The 14,399-nt window shown below is 45.7% G+C and overlaps 4 protein-coding genes across 4 annotated transcripts; 2 read left to right on the top strand and 2 right to left on the bottom strand.

The window, feature by feature from the left end:
- Nucleotides 1-71: 71 nt before the first annotated feature.
- Nucleotides 72-2,251, bottom strand: I203_106085 (tubulin gamma chain; the record flags this gene model as incomplete). The annotated part of the gene is made up of 10 exons (XM_019147855.1): nucleotides 72-123; nucleotides 212-351; nucleotides 438-749; nucleotides 920-1,075; nucleotides 1,181-1,465; nucleotides 1,548-1,730; nucleotides 1,798-1,959; nucleotides 2,046-2,056; nucleotides 2,139-2,160; nucleotides 2,225-2,251. The coding sequence occupies 10 exons, from the start codon at nucleotides 2,249-2,251 to the stop codon at nucleotides 72-74; spliced, it is 1,350 nt and encodes a 449-aa protein (XP_019002773.1).
- A 1,200-nt stretch (nucleotides 2,252-3,451) lies between these two features.
- Nucleotides 3,452-4,968, top strand: I203_106084 (uncharacterized protein; the record flags this gene model as incomplete). The annotated part of the gene is made up of 6 exons (XM_019147854.1): nucleotides 3,452-3,993; nucleotides 4,079-4,094; nucleotides 4,183-4,326; nucleotides 4,395-4,478; nucleotides 4,578-4,793; nucleotides 4,864-4,968. The coding sequence occupies 6 exons, from the start codon at nucleotides 3,452-3,454 to the stop codon at nucleotides 4,966-4,968; spliced, it is 1,107 nt and encodes a 368-aa protein (XP_019002772.1).
- A 2,206-nt stretch (nucleotides 4,969-7,174) lies between these two features.
- I203_106083 (uncharacterized protein) lies at nucleotides 7,175-7,918 on the top strand (the record flags this gene model as incomplete). The annotated part of the gene is made up of 2 exons (XM_019147853.1): nucleotides 7,175-7,321; nucleotides 7,412-7,918. 2 exons carry the CDS (start codon nucleotides 7,175-7,177, stop codon nucleotides 7,916-7,918), a joined length of 654 nt encoding a protein of 217 aa, XP_019002771.1.
- Nucleotides 7,919-8,333: 415 nt separating this feature from the next.
- On the bottom strand, nucleotides 8,334-13,991 carry I203_106082 (uncharacterized protein; the record flags this gene model as incomplete). The annotated part of the gene is made up of 9 exons (XM_019147852.1): nucleotides 8,334-8,538; nucleotides 8,614-8,888; nucleotides 8,967-9,172; nucleotides 9,233-9,645; nucleotides 9,712-9,935; nucleotides 9,992-10,117; nucleotides 10,193-10,306; nucleotides 10,374-11,621; nucleotides 11,676-13,991. 9 exons carry the CDS (start codon nucleotides 13,989-13,991, stop codon nucleotides 8,334-8,336), a joined length of 5,127 nt encoding a protein of 1,708 aa, XP_019002770.1.
- Nucleotides 13,992-14,399: the final 408 nt, after the last annotated feature.

The raw sequence follows: 14,399 nt of genomic DNA, 5'->3' as shown, positions 1-14,399 counted from the left end.
ATCAACCTAAATTGTCGAGTTTCTCTATATATTGCGTTATTACCATTACACCCTGGGACAGTATATCTCGCCTATTCTCCACCATAATCGATATAATCAGGACTTTCAGCCGCGACGTATTCCCTATTGATGCAGTAATAACATCTGATCAGCTCTGCGTTCATCATTTTACGCGACATGATGATCCGGTTCTAGATTCAGTTGCACCCACTCTTGCAGTTCCGCCACTACTCGTCTAGCATCATCAAACTCATCCAGGCCATTCGCAAAGATCTCCTCTTTTTTATATTGCTCCAAGAACGCATTTCGTTTACGCAACATATCATATTGATGTATCATCCTTTTGAATAGCTATACAGATCACGCGTCAGTGAAACATGACTCTCACATGGCATCTTGAATTATCTCCGGTGGTAGAAAAAAGAATCACTACTCACAGAATTTATACTTGTATGATTAGCCATCATCACTCCACTGACTCTGTTACTTGCCCCCGCTGGACCACCTCTTCGTCTAGTCAAGGCGACTTGTATACTGGCCGGACCCCATGGAATGAAATTGGCCAATTGCCTTTCCCTAATTCTCAGCAGCGATTTGTGCACATCTGTAGGATCGACGTCTCCCGAGATGATGTTGAGACATGAGATGTAGGCGGAAGACTTGGTAGAGATAGTTGAGACCATTCGATTCTTCGGTTGGAGCAGTCGGCGCATCACATCCAGAGTGGTGGTCTTACGAGTTGATTTGGCCTAACGATGGATCGACATCACATTAACAAGCGGTTCACATAATTGAGACATAATTGAGCGGAGAGTAACTAAGCAAATGTATTCCAGAAGGAAAGTATCGACATTTCAGATGGGTATGTGAAACTATAGAATGATTTTAGGTAATGGCTTGAAGACTCTAGTCAACTCACATGATCTATCTCATCACCTGTAAATGGTGTGTACGATGTCATCAAGAAATGGCATCTAGGGGCGGGTATTAGACTGGAGATAATCCCGACGAGATCGTTGTTCATGTATGAGGGATATCGAAGCGTGGTTGTGGAAGCAGCCATTACGGTGGATACCTATAACACGATATTCATTAGCCCGTATATCGCCTATGACTGATGGTAAATCATTCCAATTGCCCCGCATTCAACCTTGCACTTTCAATTACGCAGGAGACTCACCAACTGATTGGTCTGCACGAAGCTCGGATCTTGTATATGCAATCGATCCGCCGCTATCCTCGTCAAAGCTGCATTGTCCAGAACTACCACGCTATCCGCGTTATTCACCAGCCTCTTCATCGCCAAGAGGGAGTTGTACGGTTGAACCACTACGTCTGAAGATTCGGGAAACACCGAATACGTCTGGATGAGTTTCTTAGGGAATCGGTCAGAGAGTCGCTCGAGGAGGTACGACCCTAGACCTGAACCTGTACCGCCCGCTATCGAGTGGAGAAGCATAAATCCCTGATCACCGAGTCAATCCGTCCATCAGTATGACTACAGTCAAGAAGCACTGTGAAAGTGATGAAGGTGAATACCGACTCACCTCCAAGCTATCACTTCCGTCCGCTTCTCTATCTATCATCTCTATCAAATCATCGTACAACCTCTCCCCTGCACTATACCCTTGAGCCCAATTGTTTCCCGCTCCTCCGCCATCTTTCGATACGTAGATGTTCTCAGGGTTGTATAGACCTTTGAACGGTGAGGTGAGGATATTGTTTATTACCTATATCGACAATCACCATCAGTATAATCATAATCATCAGTAAGTTCTTGTGGTGTGGTCGACTCACTCTAGGTTCCAGATCTATCAATATAGCTCTAGGTATATAATGTTCGTCATCCGCCTGATAGAAGAACACATCTTTCCTATCACCTTGACTCCCATCCGCAGCCCATTCTTCGAGATTCCCTTGCGGTGTTATACCATGCTCGGCACAGAGTTTTTGCCAGAACTGTAAATGCAGCGAGTTCATCAGTTAAGTGTAATGACATTATTTGACGAGGGCCGCAGGTAATGATGTGATTGTCGATGACTCACTTGTGCGCCGACTGATTTCATCGAACGGAAGATCCAACGGGACGACAAAGTTAGCATATTTGGTCATGATGTTTCGTTAGGATGTATACTCACTCTGATTACCAGCTTGACCGGCCTATAACGATGCGCAGAACATGAGCTATTGGCAGAGTCACGCATTTACCTAATTGATAACGCACCTGAAGCGATATGAGCTCTCTACCCATCGCACCTTATGACTCTATCACAAGCCGAGAGGAGAGTGAGGAAGGAAGGAAGGACGGACGGGTTGAACCTGTTCGGTGTTGTGTTCCTGTTGTTCGTCTCAGTAAAGAATAAGTCCTCAGAACCTCGATGTTTGTCGCTAAAGCTTCCTTCTGGATTATGAGGTATGAATCGGGATGGGTGAGTATATGTATATGTATATATAGGTCACAGATGTCTATTGGGAAGTTTACGGTGACTTTAGGCAGATAGATAGTTGATGAGAAGGATGTTTACATGGACATTGATCCAATCTCCTTGATCACACACGCGACTCGGCTCGACGCGTCGTACACGATGTCAATGACAGTATTCCTTTCCTACCGTACAAAGCAGGAAGTAAAGTAAACAGTGTCCCTCATGCTCAAAGCTCACAGACGTGATTGGTTGATGAAACCCCACATATGATGACTCGAGAAGGGCAAGCACATTAAGCATAGACTTGTGAAGGACTTCACTGTACGTATAAATCATGGTCATCAGTCGGGTGTCTCTCGTTGTCAGTATCAGATCTGGCGCTTGGATCACCGCACCAAACACCTGTTCAGGTAATGCACTCATACCGCACCGCACCGTACTGCAATTGTGTCTTGGCTGACTCGATCGCCCGGTTCAATCTTCCGTCAACTTGACGTGCATTGAGACTCATTCTCTTGAGTACAGACAGGAGACAGGAGTGGACTAGGGGGCCTCTGAATGCCTGTGGTGTGGATGATTGACATCAAAATACCGAGCGAGCGCATTGACTGGCGTAGAGATCGAGCACTGACCTGACCATCATCAAGGGGTTATCTGTCAGACTGTTGATTGCGTCTCTTGTTTGTGTGCGCTATGTATGTCAGAAAGGACCTCGTTCCGCTAGTGGTTTTGTCGTTGTTTCAACTAACTTTGTATGAGATGCAAACATCAACAACAACTGCTCATCGCCTCTTTGCATCATGACTGCAATGCTGAAGATCTATGCTATCATGAAAAAGTAGAAGTCAAATACACCCTGTTAAAGTATCCTCACATACCCTCAACAACCAGAGATCATGAAGATACCTCGTTTCAACATACAGAACTTGCGATACCGACGACTTTCCCTCATCCTTCTACTCTTCCTATCACCGCTCCTCGCCTTCATTCACATCTATCATCATGCCATTCAGCCATTCGCCGAAATGCCCTCACATCATCGATACAACTATATCTTCGCCAATACGCCAAGTTTCACTCATCCGTATTTACATAAAATCGTATATAACCCTGCTGGACTGTTAAGTCCACCAGGTATAGTACCGGAACTGAGGAATGCACCTTGGATGGGAAATTTCAAGATACCTAATTTGACTCCATCAAATTACAAATCGCACCATACACATGATGGGAATCAACAGGTCCTGATTTCCCCTGCTATATTAATGTTACATATCTTTTCGACGTCTACGAGCGACTCGAGGAGACGTAGGAATCTTATTAGACAGCTAGATCTGATGGACGCCGTTCCGGAAGAGTACAGGCATCTGATCGAAATCAAGTTCGTGATGGGTAATAAAGTTGAGAGCGAACAAGAGGAAGAAAAGATTCGGAAGGAAATAAAGATGTACAGGGATGTGATCAGGTTGAAGTTGCTGGAGGGGAAGGAAAATATGAATGATGGGAAGTCATGGGAGTGGCTGAGGTATGTGGGGAGACAGGGAGGTAGGAAGGCTTGGTGGGTCATGTAAGTAAATTGAAATTCTTTGAGCTTCAACCATTCTTATGGATTATCCAAAGGTAGTGAGCTGACGAGAACCATCTTCCGTTAGGAAATGCGACGATGACGTGAGTTCATGACCCTTCGTCGGAGGTCCGTCATACTCCCTGTCTTTGCGGTAGCAGACTTACCAAGATGCTTCACGCGATTCTACAGACTCTACCTATCTTGCCTAACTTGATTCCAACTCTTTTATCCCTCAATCCCAACGAACCAGGATATGTAGGCTCGGCATCTGGTAGATGGACAGGCTACCAATATTACTTCCAAGGGATGATGTATGGGTTCTCGTGGGGTGTGGTAAGTCCAAAAGATCTTGATGCATGCAGAAGGTGACTGATGAGTTGACGATTAATGCTAAATTACAGGTGAAGACATTGGCCGTGGCTGATGTACCAGCGTCAACAAGAAATTCGCAGTGGGATGAAGACGCCATGATGGGTAGTCTAATGGTAAGTGACACTCGAGCTTCCCTTACCTTTCTGCTCCTTTTCACAGGGTGTGTCATGGACATCGTTGACCAATTTTATCAATCGCATGGTACTGCACAGTTCTCCCTGCCTCTCTCACCTACCGCCAACCCAAATTCCAAGTCCTGTTCACCTCCTCCCGGCCCCAATATTATCTACTCTCTGCCACCCCCTGTTCCCGATCCATGTACCGGTCTAATGCGACACGATATGGGTTCGAAGATCGGTCAGTGGCGGGGACGCCTAATCGATGACGCGACGTCAGCTCTGGCATGGCATGAATTGAAAAGTGATGAGGTGAGTACAATCATCAATTGTGGCGATTAGCGGGATGGCTGATCCTACTGTCTCACGCATACTGCAATAGGCTTATATCAATGCTTATGCCCAAGCTAAAGAACAAATCGAGAGATCAAGAAGGGAATATAAATGGGTCGTACCTGAAACATTCGAATCGGTTGCTGAGGTGTAGTGAGATCACGCGGCCGAACTAGGTCATCTAACGATGCATGTCTATGTTGGAAAGCCCCGTTCTTGCAAGAAGTATATGAGCCAGTCGAGGATAAACATCCATACTATACACCCCTTCCCTTCTGGACGCTGTACTAAACCTTCATGCACATTCTGTTTCTCATTTGTTTTCCAACAAAGACGGAAACAAGCTCCTTTGGAGGAAGGCTATGTCGCTACGACACCTTCCCACCCATAAAGGATCATCGAATCGCACTTCTGTTACTGACAATGATGTGTAATAGTACGCGAATACCGAGCTTGCGATTTACATATTATACTGAATACATTCAGATCTGTATCTTGGAACCCTTCTTCGCCACTCGACATCCCGATAATTTCTCACAATCACCTTACCTTGCTTGTTAGGTGTCCAAGCCATGTCCACAACGACCACTTACGTCAACACTGAAATGAGTACCACTCTCACCCTCAAGAATCCCACATCCCAATCTGGATCCAGATCCGTGGGTTGTTTCGTTGTAAAAGGCGTGAAACGTTCTCTGGAATCTGAAGCAGATGAGAATCAAAAAATCACCTTGTTTTATTACCTGCATCCAGCCAGCGGATCCAGCCTCCAACGTCTGTCCATCTCTGGGTCTAGCTCTGAACAAGACCCGAATTCATCTTCTCCATCGATATACGGATTAGACATGTCTGAGACCAGAGTGACTCCACGTGTGTTATATGATCGCTCCCGTCCCTATTCATCGGAAAGTATGAATGCCGCAATGGCGTTCCACAACACTCTACATCCAAATTACCTAATTCACCTCTCAAGAGGCGCAGAAAGGGGGAGAGAAAGATTTATGACAAGTGCTATTCCAGATGGATTAAAAGTTTCTACTTTTCTGAATCATCTGTCTACTCCAAATGCAACGAGGAATATTCAATGGTGGATCCAATATCATTATGACCATGAAATCCCATCAAATCATAAAAGTGTTTTCGATCTCGAATTCGCAAGAGATAGACAAGATTTCATTACTCGCTCACCAGGATGTTCTGAGGAGCTTGCAAATATGATACCACACCCTTTTGATATTTCGTTGTATCGTAGACAGATCGAACAACAGTGGGGGACAGTCCACCATCGGCCCCTGGAGTGATGTAAGTGCGAGACTGCTAGAGGAAAATCCTGGAAAAATCCTTGTTCCTGTCTATTGTCCCTCCTTGGACAATGAGAACAATGCTGATAAGCAGGGCGATGTATAACATTATAGTTACATATAATGTTACTGGGTGTTCTGCGTCTGTTCTTAGAGCTGATTCCACCTCATGTGGAGAGAACTGTTTTAATTGTACTGTACTTGTGGCAGATGAGGACTTGGCGCTGGATAGATCAAGGTATCTTTTGGCGCTAAAGCTGCTTAAATCATAAGAGATACTGTGTTTTTACTGCGTTTCAGAAATGACTGCTCCAATTTTCATGCACTTGTCTAGGCCCGTATCAGGCTCGTGATGTAGTAAGAACTGACCGAAGCTTTGGAACAGAAGGCACGTGAAACACATCACAAAGAAGGACAAACAAAAGGAGGTCCCTTCACGAAAACCCTCAAGGACGTGAAGAATATGAGTTCAGATTAGACCCGGTCATCTCGAAAAGTCGGACAAATCAGCAGATACTCGTGGAACACGCAGCAAAACCTTATTTCTGACAGAAGCTACATACCTTTTCGTGAACATGACAGCGCGTCGAATGATTACAAGATGTGAAGCGCCACATCGGTCAGCCGTTGAGACCAGAAGGCACACAGTGAAGTGCAGAAAATAAAAGAAAAAAGGATACCTATTCTTGACAATCGCAAAGCGGAGAGGCATCATTGATATAATACTTTAACAGGACACGGACAGTATCATTCATCCTTCGCTCTTCCTTATTCCTCCTTCCCTTTCAAAGGAAGTAAGAGGGAAGGATGTAGGACAAGGCGGAGCCTGCACAAAAGAAGTATTCCCGCCTCAGCTACCAGGTATCGGATGGGACCTCGCGAATCTCTCGGTATGTATGTACATGGAGAGAGAAGTTCTTTTAATGTACAGCTCTTTTCAATCAGGATACAGTAAACATTATCTTTCTTGTTCACAGAGTCACGCTAAACTAATTTGCGGAGCCATACGCTCTTGCCTTTTAGCTTTCGATCATCACTTAACAGACAGGCCATATGAACATGAGTACTCCTAGTCATTCTGACAATCGAGTCACATATGCCGATGTCGCCCTACGATCTCAAGTCGTAGTGGACTTTCACCTGGCTACTAAAGAGATTAGTCAACTTAGGGAAATACCAACTTCCGATCAATCGGGGAATACCAAAGTATGTGATCTTACACGTCAGGAATACACTCTGTTCTCTAGACCGACATGGGATGGGACAAGACGTGGTACGAATCTGAGTGGAGGTTAGCCCAGAGAGGGGAGTTTGACGGAGGCCAAGGACTTTCAAGATGATTCACGGCCTCAAACCGAATGGGGAGGCAAAATTAAATGGACGAATCTTGTCGATGGGGCTTTTATAAGAGGTAAACAAGGATCCGAAGCTTTGAAAGATTTCAGAACAGCCACGACCAAAGCTCACAGGAATTTCCTGGGCAAGCACGTCAATGAGGCTCGAAGGGATTGGACTGCTCTGGACGCAAACCCCACGATAGGAACTTGGTTCGATACCTATTCCTCAACGTATTTTGGGAGATATCCACGTGAGGAAAATACTGAAAACAAAGCTGAGTGTCATAGATTGAACAGTGACTATGTCACGCAAGCTGAATTGACCAATCAGACGTGGGGTGAGTGGTTAGTGGAAGATCTCTGTCATTCATCAGAGGAAGCGAACTATTCTAGCTTTGGTGTACTCAATCCCAACACGCATAATTGGCCTCTGATCAAATCGATCAAACCAGACGGGACCGACTGAATGGATCTACAATGTCAGTCAGGCCAGTTTCTATCACATTGTCTTTCCAAATGCCTTACATACGCATTTTCTCCATGCATCGAATGTTGGATCACTGTATCTGAGGATGAGGCGTAGTGTTTGTCATGTATATACAAATTCATCATAACAAGTGTGATGGTGCAATCCAATGCAAGCGAAAGTTCTTATTCTATGTACATACGTCCAGTACCATTCCATAGACTCAAAAGAAATACAAAGGATATCAAGAAACGAAGTGTAGCAAAAAGCTCATGTACGTATATAAACTAGTGATTGTCCATTCAATCGATCATCACGATGATAAATAAATAAGCAAAACGAATCAATGGAAAAACGAGATAAGTTTATACAATTTGTAAACCAGCCAAAGGATCCCCCCTCCTTCCTGACGGGTCTACCTGATCTTACTAGGTGCACCTAGAGGCATCGATACCGGTCTTCCCTGACCTGAACTTGAAGCTTGTCGCTTAGCGTCCCTAGCTAAACTCGTGCTCGAAGCTGTACGTCTCGCTGCGCGTTCTCTTTGTCTTGTAGCTAATAATTCTGCCCAAAGTGGGTTGGAAGGTATTTTACCAATGAGACCTTCGAGAGTTTGCATCCTATATCACCCAGAAACAGCGATCAGCAGTTGGTCTTCCTACACATTTGAGCATAGATCGATTAGAAAAACCTACCAGACCTCTTTCGATTTATCATTATCAGCTGAGAATGTAATTCCTTCACCATCCTTGAACTCAACCATGAAACTCCTCGGCCTTACACTCAGTCCTTCATCGGACGATCGAGGTCTCATCGTCATTCTGGATTTGGGGGTACCATTGTCCTGGGCGTTGAGGTCTATCACAGATATAGCTTGACGTAAGTCAATATTGGTAACTTCCTTCTTGGTTACTTCGTTAATAGCAACGAGGTTTCCGCCGATCAACTTGAACAGTCTTCGCTTTGGCATCTACATTCATCCGACATATCCATTAGCTCTGGTTATACGCATCTCAGATGAGGCAGACATGAAGACCGCAGCACTCACATTACAATCACCACCTTCCTGAGTTAAGACACCCTCATGATATTCATGTTCATGCCATGCATGATGTCTAATACCCCTCAAGGCCTCATCAATACATTGAGGTAATTCTTCACCTTTCAATCCTGGGATAGGTGGTAATCTGAAAATCTGCAAAGTAATTTTGGCAAGTTGTTTTCTCGACTGCCCGTTGGATCCACTTGAACCAGCTGTAGATGTTGACATTGGCGTTTGAGGAGTTTGTGGTTCCCTTGATCGATCAGGTTCACCTTTGAACATTGCGAACATAGGATATCTAATTTCCAGTACTCTCGATTCACAATTCTTCGCTATAGGTTTGAAGGCAATATGAGTTTTGGCAATGGTAGATCCAGAAGGTGACGCAAGGTATTTTACGATATTATCAACCGGTTTATCCGAAGCTGTGTTGGAGTTTGCAGGTGTAGGAAGGATCGGTTGCGGTGTTGTTGATCGAGGATCTTTGGACGCTTTGGGTTTACGGGGCGAAGCGAACAGTGATCGGAATCCACCTGATTTAAGCGCAGGCGATGACGGAGTTTGAGGCCTCTTGATGACGGGGACGGGTGCAGGTACCTCGGGTTTCTGATGTAACATTTTCAAGATGTGGGGATCACGTCGGATGTCAAGACTCAGCGAGAATTCAAAGTTGGGGTGCTCGACACTTGAGACAGCAGGCATCGATCAGCATCATTCGATCATGTGCAGTCACCTCAACCAGATCACTCACAGCGAAAACTCCTGGTTGACTTTAGCACCTTCACCTAAAACACTGTATGGCGTTCGTATATAATCTATACCATTGTCCAATGTGATGCAGAAATATGTGGGTTGATCAGGTAAGGGTATTTGAAGTCCTTCGACACCTAAGACTTTCACAAAGATAGTTCCAGAAGCTTTACCAGAGGTGGATTCTCTAGCTCGCATCGCTCGGATTTCGGCAGCGTGTTCGTTCTGTTACCTCTTTGATTAGTAACTTTGGACATGAGCAGAGGCTAAACAGGACTAACCATGTCGGAAGGTCTTCTAAGCTGTTTCCAAGCTTTACCTGCATCAATATCGCCAGCTTTGCTATGTCTGACCTTATCCTGGTAAGAAGCTCGAACTACCGCTTTCTCACGGACTTTGTATCCTCGCTGCAAGACACATGCATACACAAAGATTAGCTTATCGGTCAACATGCCAAGCAATCCTCGATGAAACGAACTCACGTCCATCTGTGTGATTTCCTCTCTGAAGGCATCAAGTATAGATTGTTGATCGTCATCTATACCCAAGGTCAATCGGGGATTACCTCTTGTATTCTTCCTTCTGAACTCCTTAGCCTATTCCGCATGAAAGCATACTACGTCAGCTAGCTTTCTTGGATATCAACTAAATGTAGTAACTTACCTGTTCGGCTTCCTTATCAACATCACCCATACTCAAACTCCTTCTACTCCTTCTACTTCCCGTACTAACCCCACTAACATTCCTCTCCTGTTGTTTCTCCTTTCTTTTGGCGATGATTGCATCCTCTCGGCCCTTCCTACCTTCACTGGTAGCTGATGGCGAACTAGATCTCTCTTTCGACGAGAATACACCAACATCCACAGGGGGTAACAAACCCTCTTGTTTATTAGGGTTAGGGTATGGGTTCCGAAGTATACTGATCGGTCTACCCGGAGGCGGTGGCATTTCAGCTGCTATACTTCCACTGACTTCCCTTTGTAGAGTCGTACCACTTTTCGTCGGGGAAGGTAAAGATGAAGCTAATTTGTCCAAAGCCGATTTCGGTTCGTTGAGAATTCCATCTTTCTCATTTTGTTTCAACACCTCATGAGCAGATTGAGTTTGAGATCTAGGTCTCATGGCTGGCCTCATCTCGCTTGAATTGCTGGCAGCATTATCGGTAGTATGAGCTTTGGTCATCCTAGGTGCTAACTCTTCAGCTTGGGATGAAGAGGACGTCATAGCTGGAGATTCGTTCTGAGGGGGCGGTGGGAGATCCTTATCTACGCCTGAAGTCCTTCTTTGACGAATTGGCATATCGGGGACAGCGAATGATACTGGAAGTGATTTGGACAGATCACCTGAGCTTGCAGGTCGTCTTGAGAGACTCCCATCCGCAATTCGCTGATTGATAGTTTCCCTGATCATTTCTCTGGAGATTCGCTGTCGGACCCTGGTGGTGGTAGAATCCTGGGACTTGTTGCTTGATGGACTACCGAAATCATTCTTGATCGAAGTGCCAGAACCGGAAGTAGGGAGTTTACCAAGACTGCTTGAAGTGGATAGGCTGGGTCTCGAGACCTCCTTGATTGGCGAGTCCTTCTTGAATTCGTTAGAGACTTCGATGGGGCCGACAGGATTTGATTTGACGGTCGCAGTGCGCTTGAGTTCGTCCGAAGTGGTTCGCTGGAGTTGAATCTCTTCGAAATGGAAGTTCATATCAGGTATTCTATGAGGACTTTCCTGCTTGTCCTCCGCAGTATCTCGGATGACTGGAGGAGGCGTTAGGGGTCTTTCAGGTTCGTTGGAAGAGGTGGAATGCCCATCTATGGATGGCTGCTTCTCGAAAGTAGCAGGGGCAGAATTAAAGAATGGTGAGGTGGACCCGATGAATGGGAGAGAAAATCCAGAAATATCGAATTTGCTCGTCTAGGTTTACAAATCAGCAGTGTCACAATCCATGTATAGGGGCTTTCAACTCACTCTCTTCTCAGCCACGGTGAGCTTATCGGGATCTTCATTCTTGTTGGGGCTAGTGACAGGGCTGGGTATATCGACGGGCATAGGAGCTGGAGCGGGTATTTTGGGCAATCGCCTCTTGGCACCTTCTTCACTCTCTTGACTAGCAGCCCTTACCACCGGCGGCGCAAGGACAGGTGCTTGGATAGGCTCCATGATATCACTTTGTTCCCCTTGCAATTCTTCTCCGCTAGGTTCTTCTTCCGAATATTGCCTAGTCAACCCTTGACTTATAGCGGGACTTCGAGGCATACCCAAACCCAAACTTTGAGTAGCTAACATCCTTCTAGCTTGAAGTCTCTCTGCATGACTTGTCCTGCCGAGCGGAATACCGTCTTCTTCTCTGCCCTTGTGTTGAATTGGAAGGACGTTGGTAGCAGTTTGTATCGTGATGAATGGATCAGGTATAGCACCAACTTGATGGGCATGTGGAATGGAAGCTGAAGCGAAGGGATCATTGTATTCTGGGTAGTGTACCGGTGATTGAGGAATAGGTACGGCGGGTTGAGCAGCATTCGCATTGAGAAGCATGTTATGATCTTCATCTCTCGGGATATCAGGTTGTTCAATTGGTGAGGCTGGCTTGACGGGAGAAAGAGAATGAGCGATGGCTGCTCGTTCAGCATGATGCGTTCGGCCATACGGTATACCAGCTGAATCAGTCTCTCCGAACACTCCACTAGCTAACAAAGGTGAAGCATGGACTGATCCACCCAGCGAAGGTGTAGCGAGGAAAGGTCGATCGGAATCACCATCAACAGGTTCCAAGGGGAGTTCGAATGCAGCTTGATCTTCAAATGCTGGAGTATCCATTGTGGGAGGTGAGAACAATCCTTCTTCGATCAGCGTATCCATAAAATTCGCCGTAGTGGAATCTTCAGGCATCTGACCGTCATTCTCTTCTGTGAACACTGGTGAGGCGTCGGCAGAGGATTCGAAGATAGGCTGAGCATCGGAAAGCAGTTCATCGAGACTATTTTCCCGAGCCATGCTCAACTTCAAGCTCATGTTAACACTCTCGTCCACCCATCCATCTTCCTCTTCATCATCATGATTGTTCACCTCGAAACTTCCATCCATACTTGGTTCTGCACTCATCGTTTCAAACTCTTTGACGTCGGGTACACTCTGGAAGGTGACAGTCTTTCTGGTAGGCGATTCCAAACCAGCAGATAGATCTCTTGGTCCTCGGAGTCGTTTGGAAGGAGTCATAGCTGATTTGTGGGGAGTCGGGGTAGGTGTAGGTTCGAGGGAAGGGATGGAGAGGGATCTGCTAAGCGGTGAGGGACCAGCTGAGCCGGTCGTGGTTGTCAACAGTGGCTGAGCAACCGATCGAGGTGGTGACGGAGTAGGCGAGACACTTCTTCTTGATCCAACTCCGAGAGACGCAGATGGAGAAGCTCTTCTTTGCTGTTGTTGCTTACTGGCAGAGGTCCTCCGAGGAGATGGAGACGAGAAGACATCGTCTTTCTCGATTGGAATACTCTTCGGACTTGGTCCAATCTCGTTATCGGTATGAGAAGATTCGTTTGCTTTGGAACTTGAAGTAGATGAAAGTCCACCACCGGAAGGGACTCTCTTGAATGGTGATTTAGTCACCAAAGTACCTTTTGCCAGATCCTTGAAGCCCATACTGGATCTAGGTACTCTCTTTGAAGCTCTTACATCGGGAGATTCATTCTCTTTTGATGCCGATACTCTTCTTTCCGTTGAACTACGCCTCTCGATACCTGGAAAGGCGACCTTGGGTTTTTCTATTGATACCTTTCTCTGACCGTTGATCGCACTACCATTACTGTTGCTACCGCTAGTAGATCTACTGGTCGATCGTTGTTTGGAAGGCGAGATACCGATGCCCAAACCAATGGCGGCTTTGGAAGTTGTTCCAACTCCCTTGGCGGAAGATGGTAATTCCCCAAACGCCCTTGCAGCGGTTCTTCTCTCATGAATGATCTGATCGGTACTTTTTCCCAAGTCTAGACCAGCAGCTTGAGCACCTTGTACGGTGGTAGGCGATTTGAATGGACTGTTGGATACTAGTGAGTTCTTCGAGACATGTTTGAAAGAGCTTGATGATCTTCGGGGTGCATTGGGATCAGGTGATAAAGATGGTTTCAGGGGTGATTGATTGATGGAATCTCGCTTGTTGATCTGTAATGGTGACCATCCTTTTGCTGATGAGCTGATGATGGAGTTTCGAGCAACTTCACTAGCTGAAATAGGTGACGAGTGGGGTGCAAGGCGGAGTCGACTAGATGGTGAGGAAGTTGAGGTTGACATGGTGAGCGTGCTAGTTGAAGGGTGAAGACAGGATTAGCATACATACACTCTTGAGGGAAAGATGTTGACTGCATATAGGTGTTGTTGATATGACTTACAGTATTTCCAAGAGACGAATAAACAAATAAACAAATGATCAAATCATCCAACCTTTTCCTCTTTGTCCTTTGTTTACCTTGTTTACTTAAGCTTGTGCGCCTTTGCGCTAGCCTAGTTAGAGAGCTTCAATCCTATTCTTCCTGCTTGTTGAGGTGTATGTGGTTGTCGATGTTGTTGATGTCGAGTGGCAAAAGCTGTTCAGCTAGCCAAGATGGATTGATGTCGATGCCATGTATGAAGTAGAGATGACAGATGAAAAGGTTGTAGAGTAAAATGATTTATCACTATGGGTTGTTTACTTTCCAACCT

The sequence above is a fragment of the Kwoniella mangroviensis genome, assembly GCF_000507465.2.
Source record: "Kwoniella mangroviensis CBS 8507 chromosome 1 map unlocalized Ctg02, whole genome shotgun sequence".
In the NCBI taxonomy this organism is placed as follows: domain Eukaryota; kingdom Fungi; phylum Basidiomycota; class Tremellomycetes; order Tremellales; family Cryptococcaceae; genus Kwoniella; species Kwoniella mangrovensis.
Note: the sequence above shows the minus strand (reverse complement) of the source record. Positions and strands in the feature narration are given on the sequence as shown.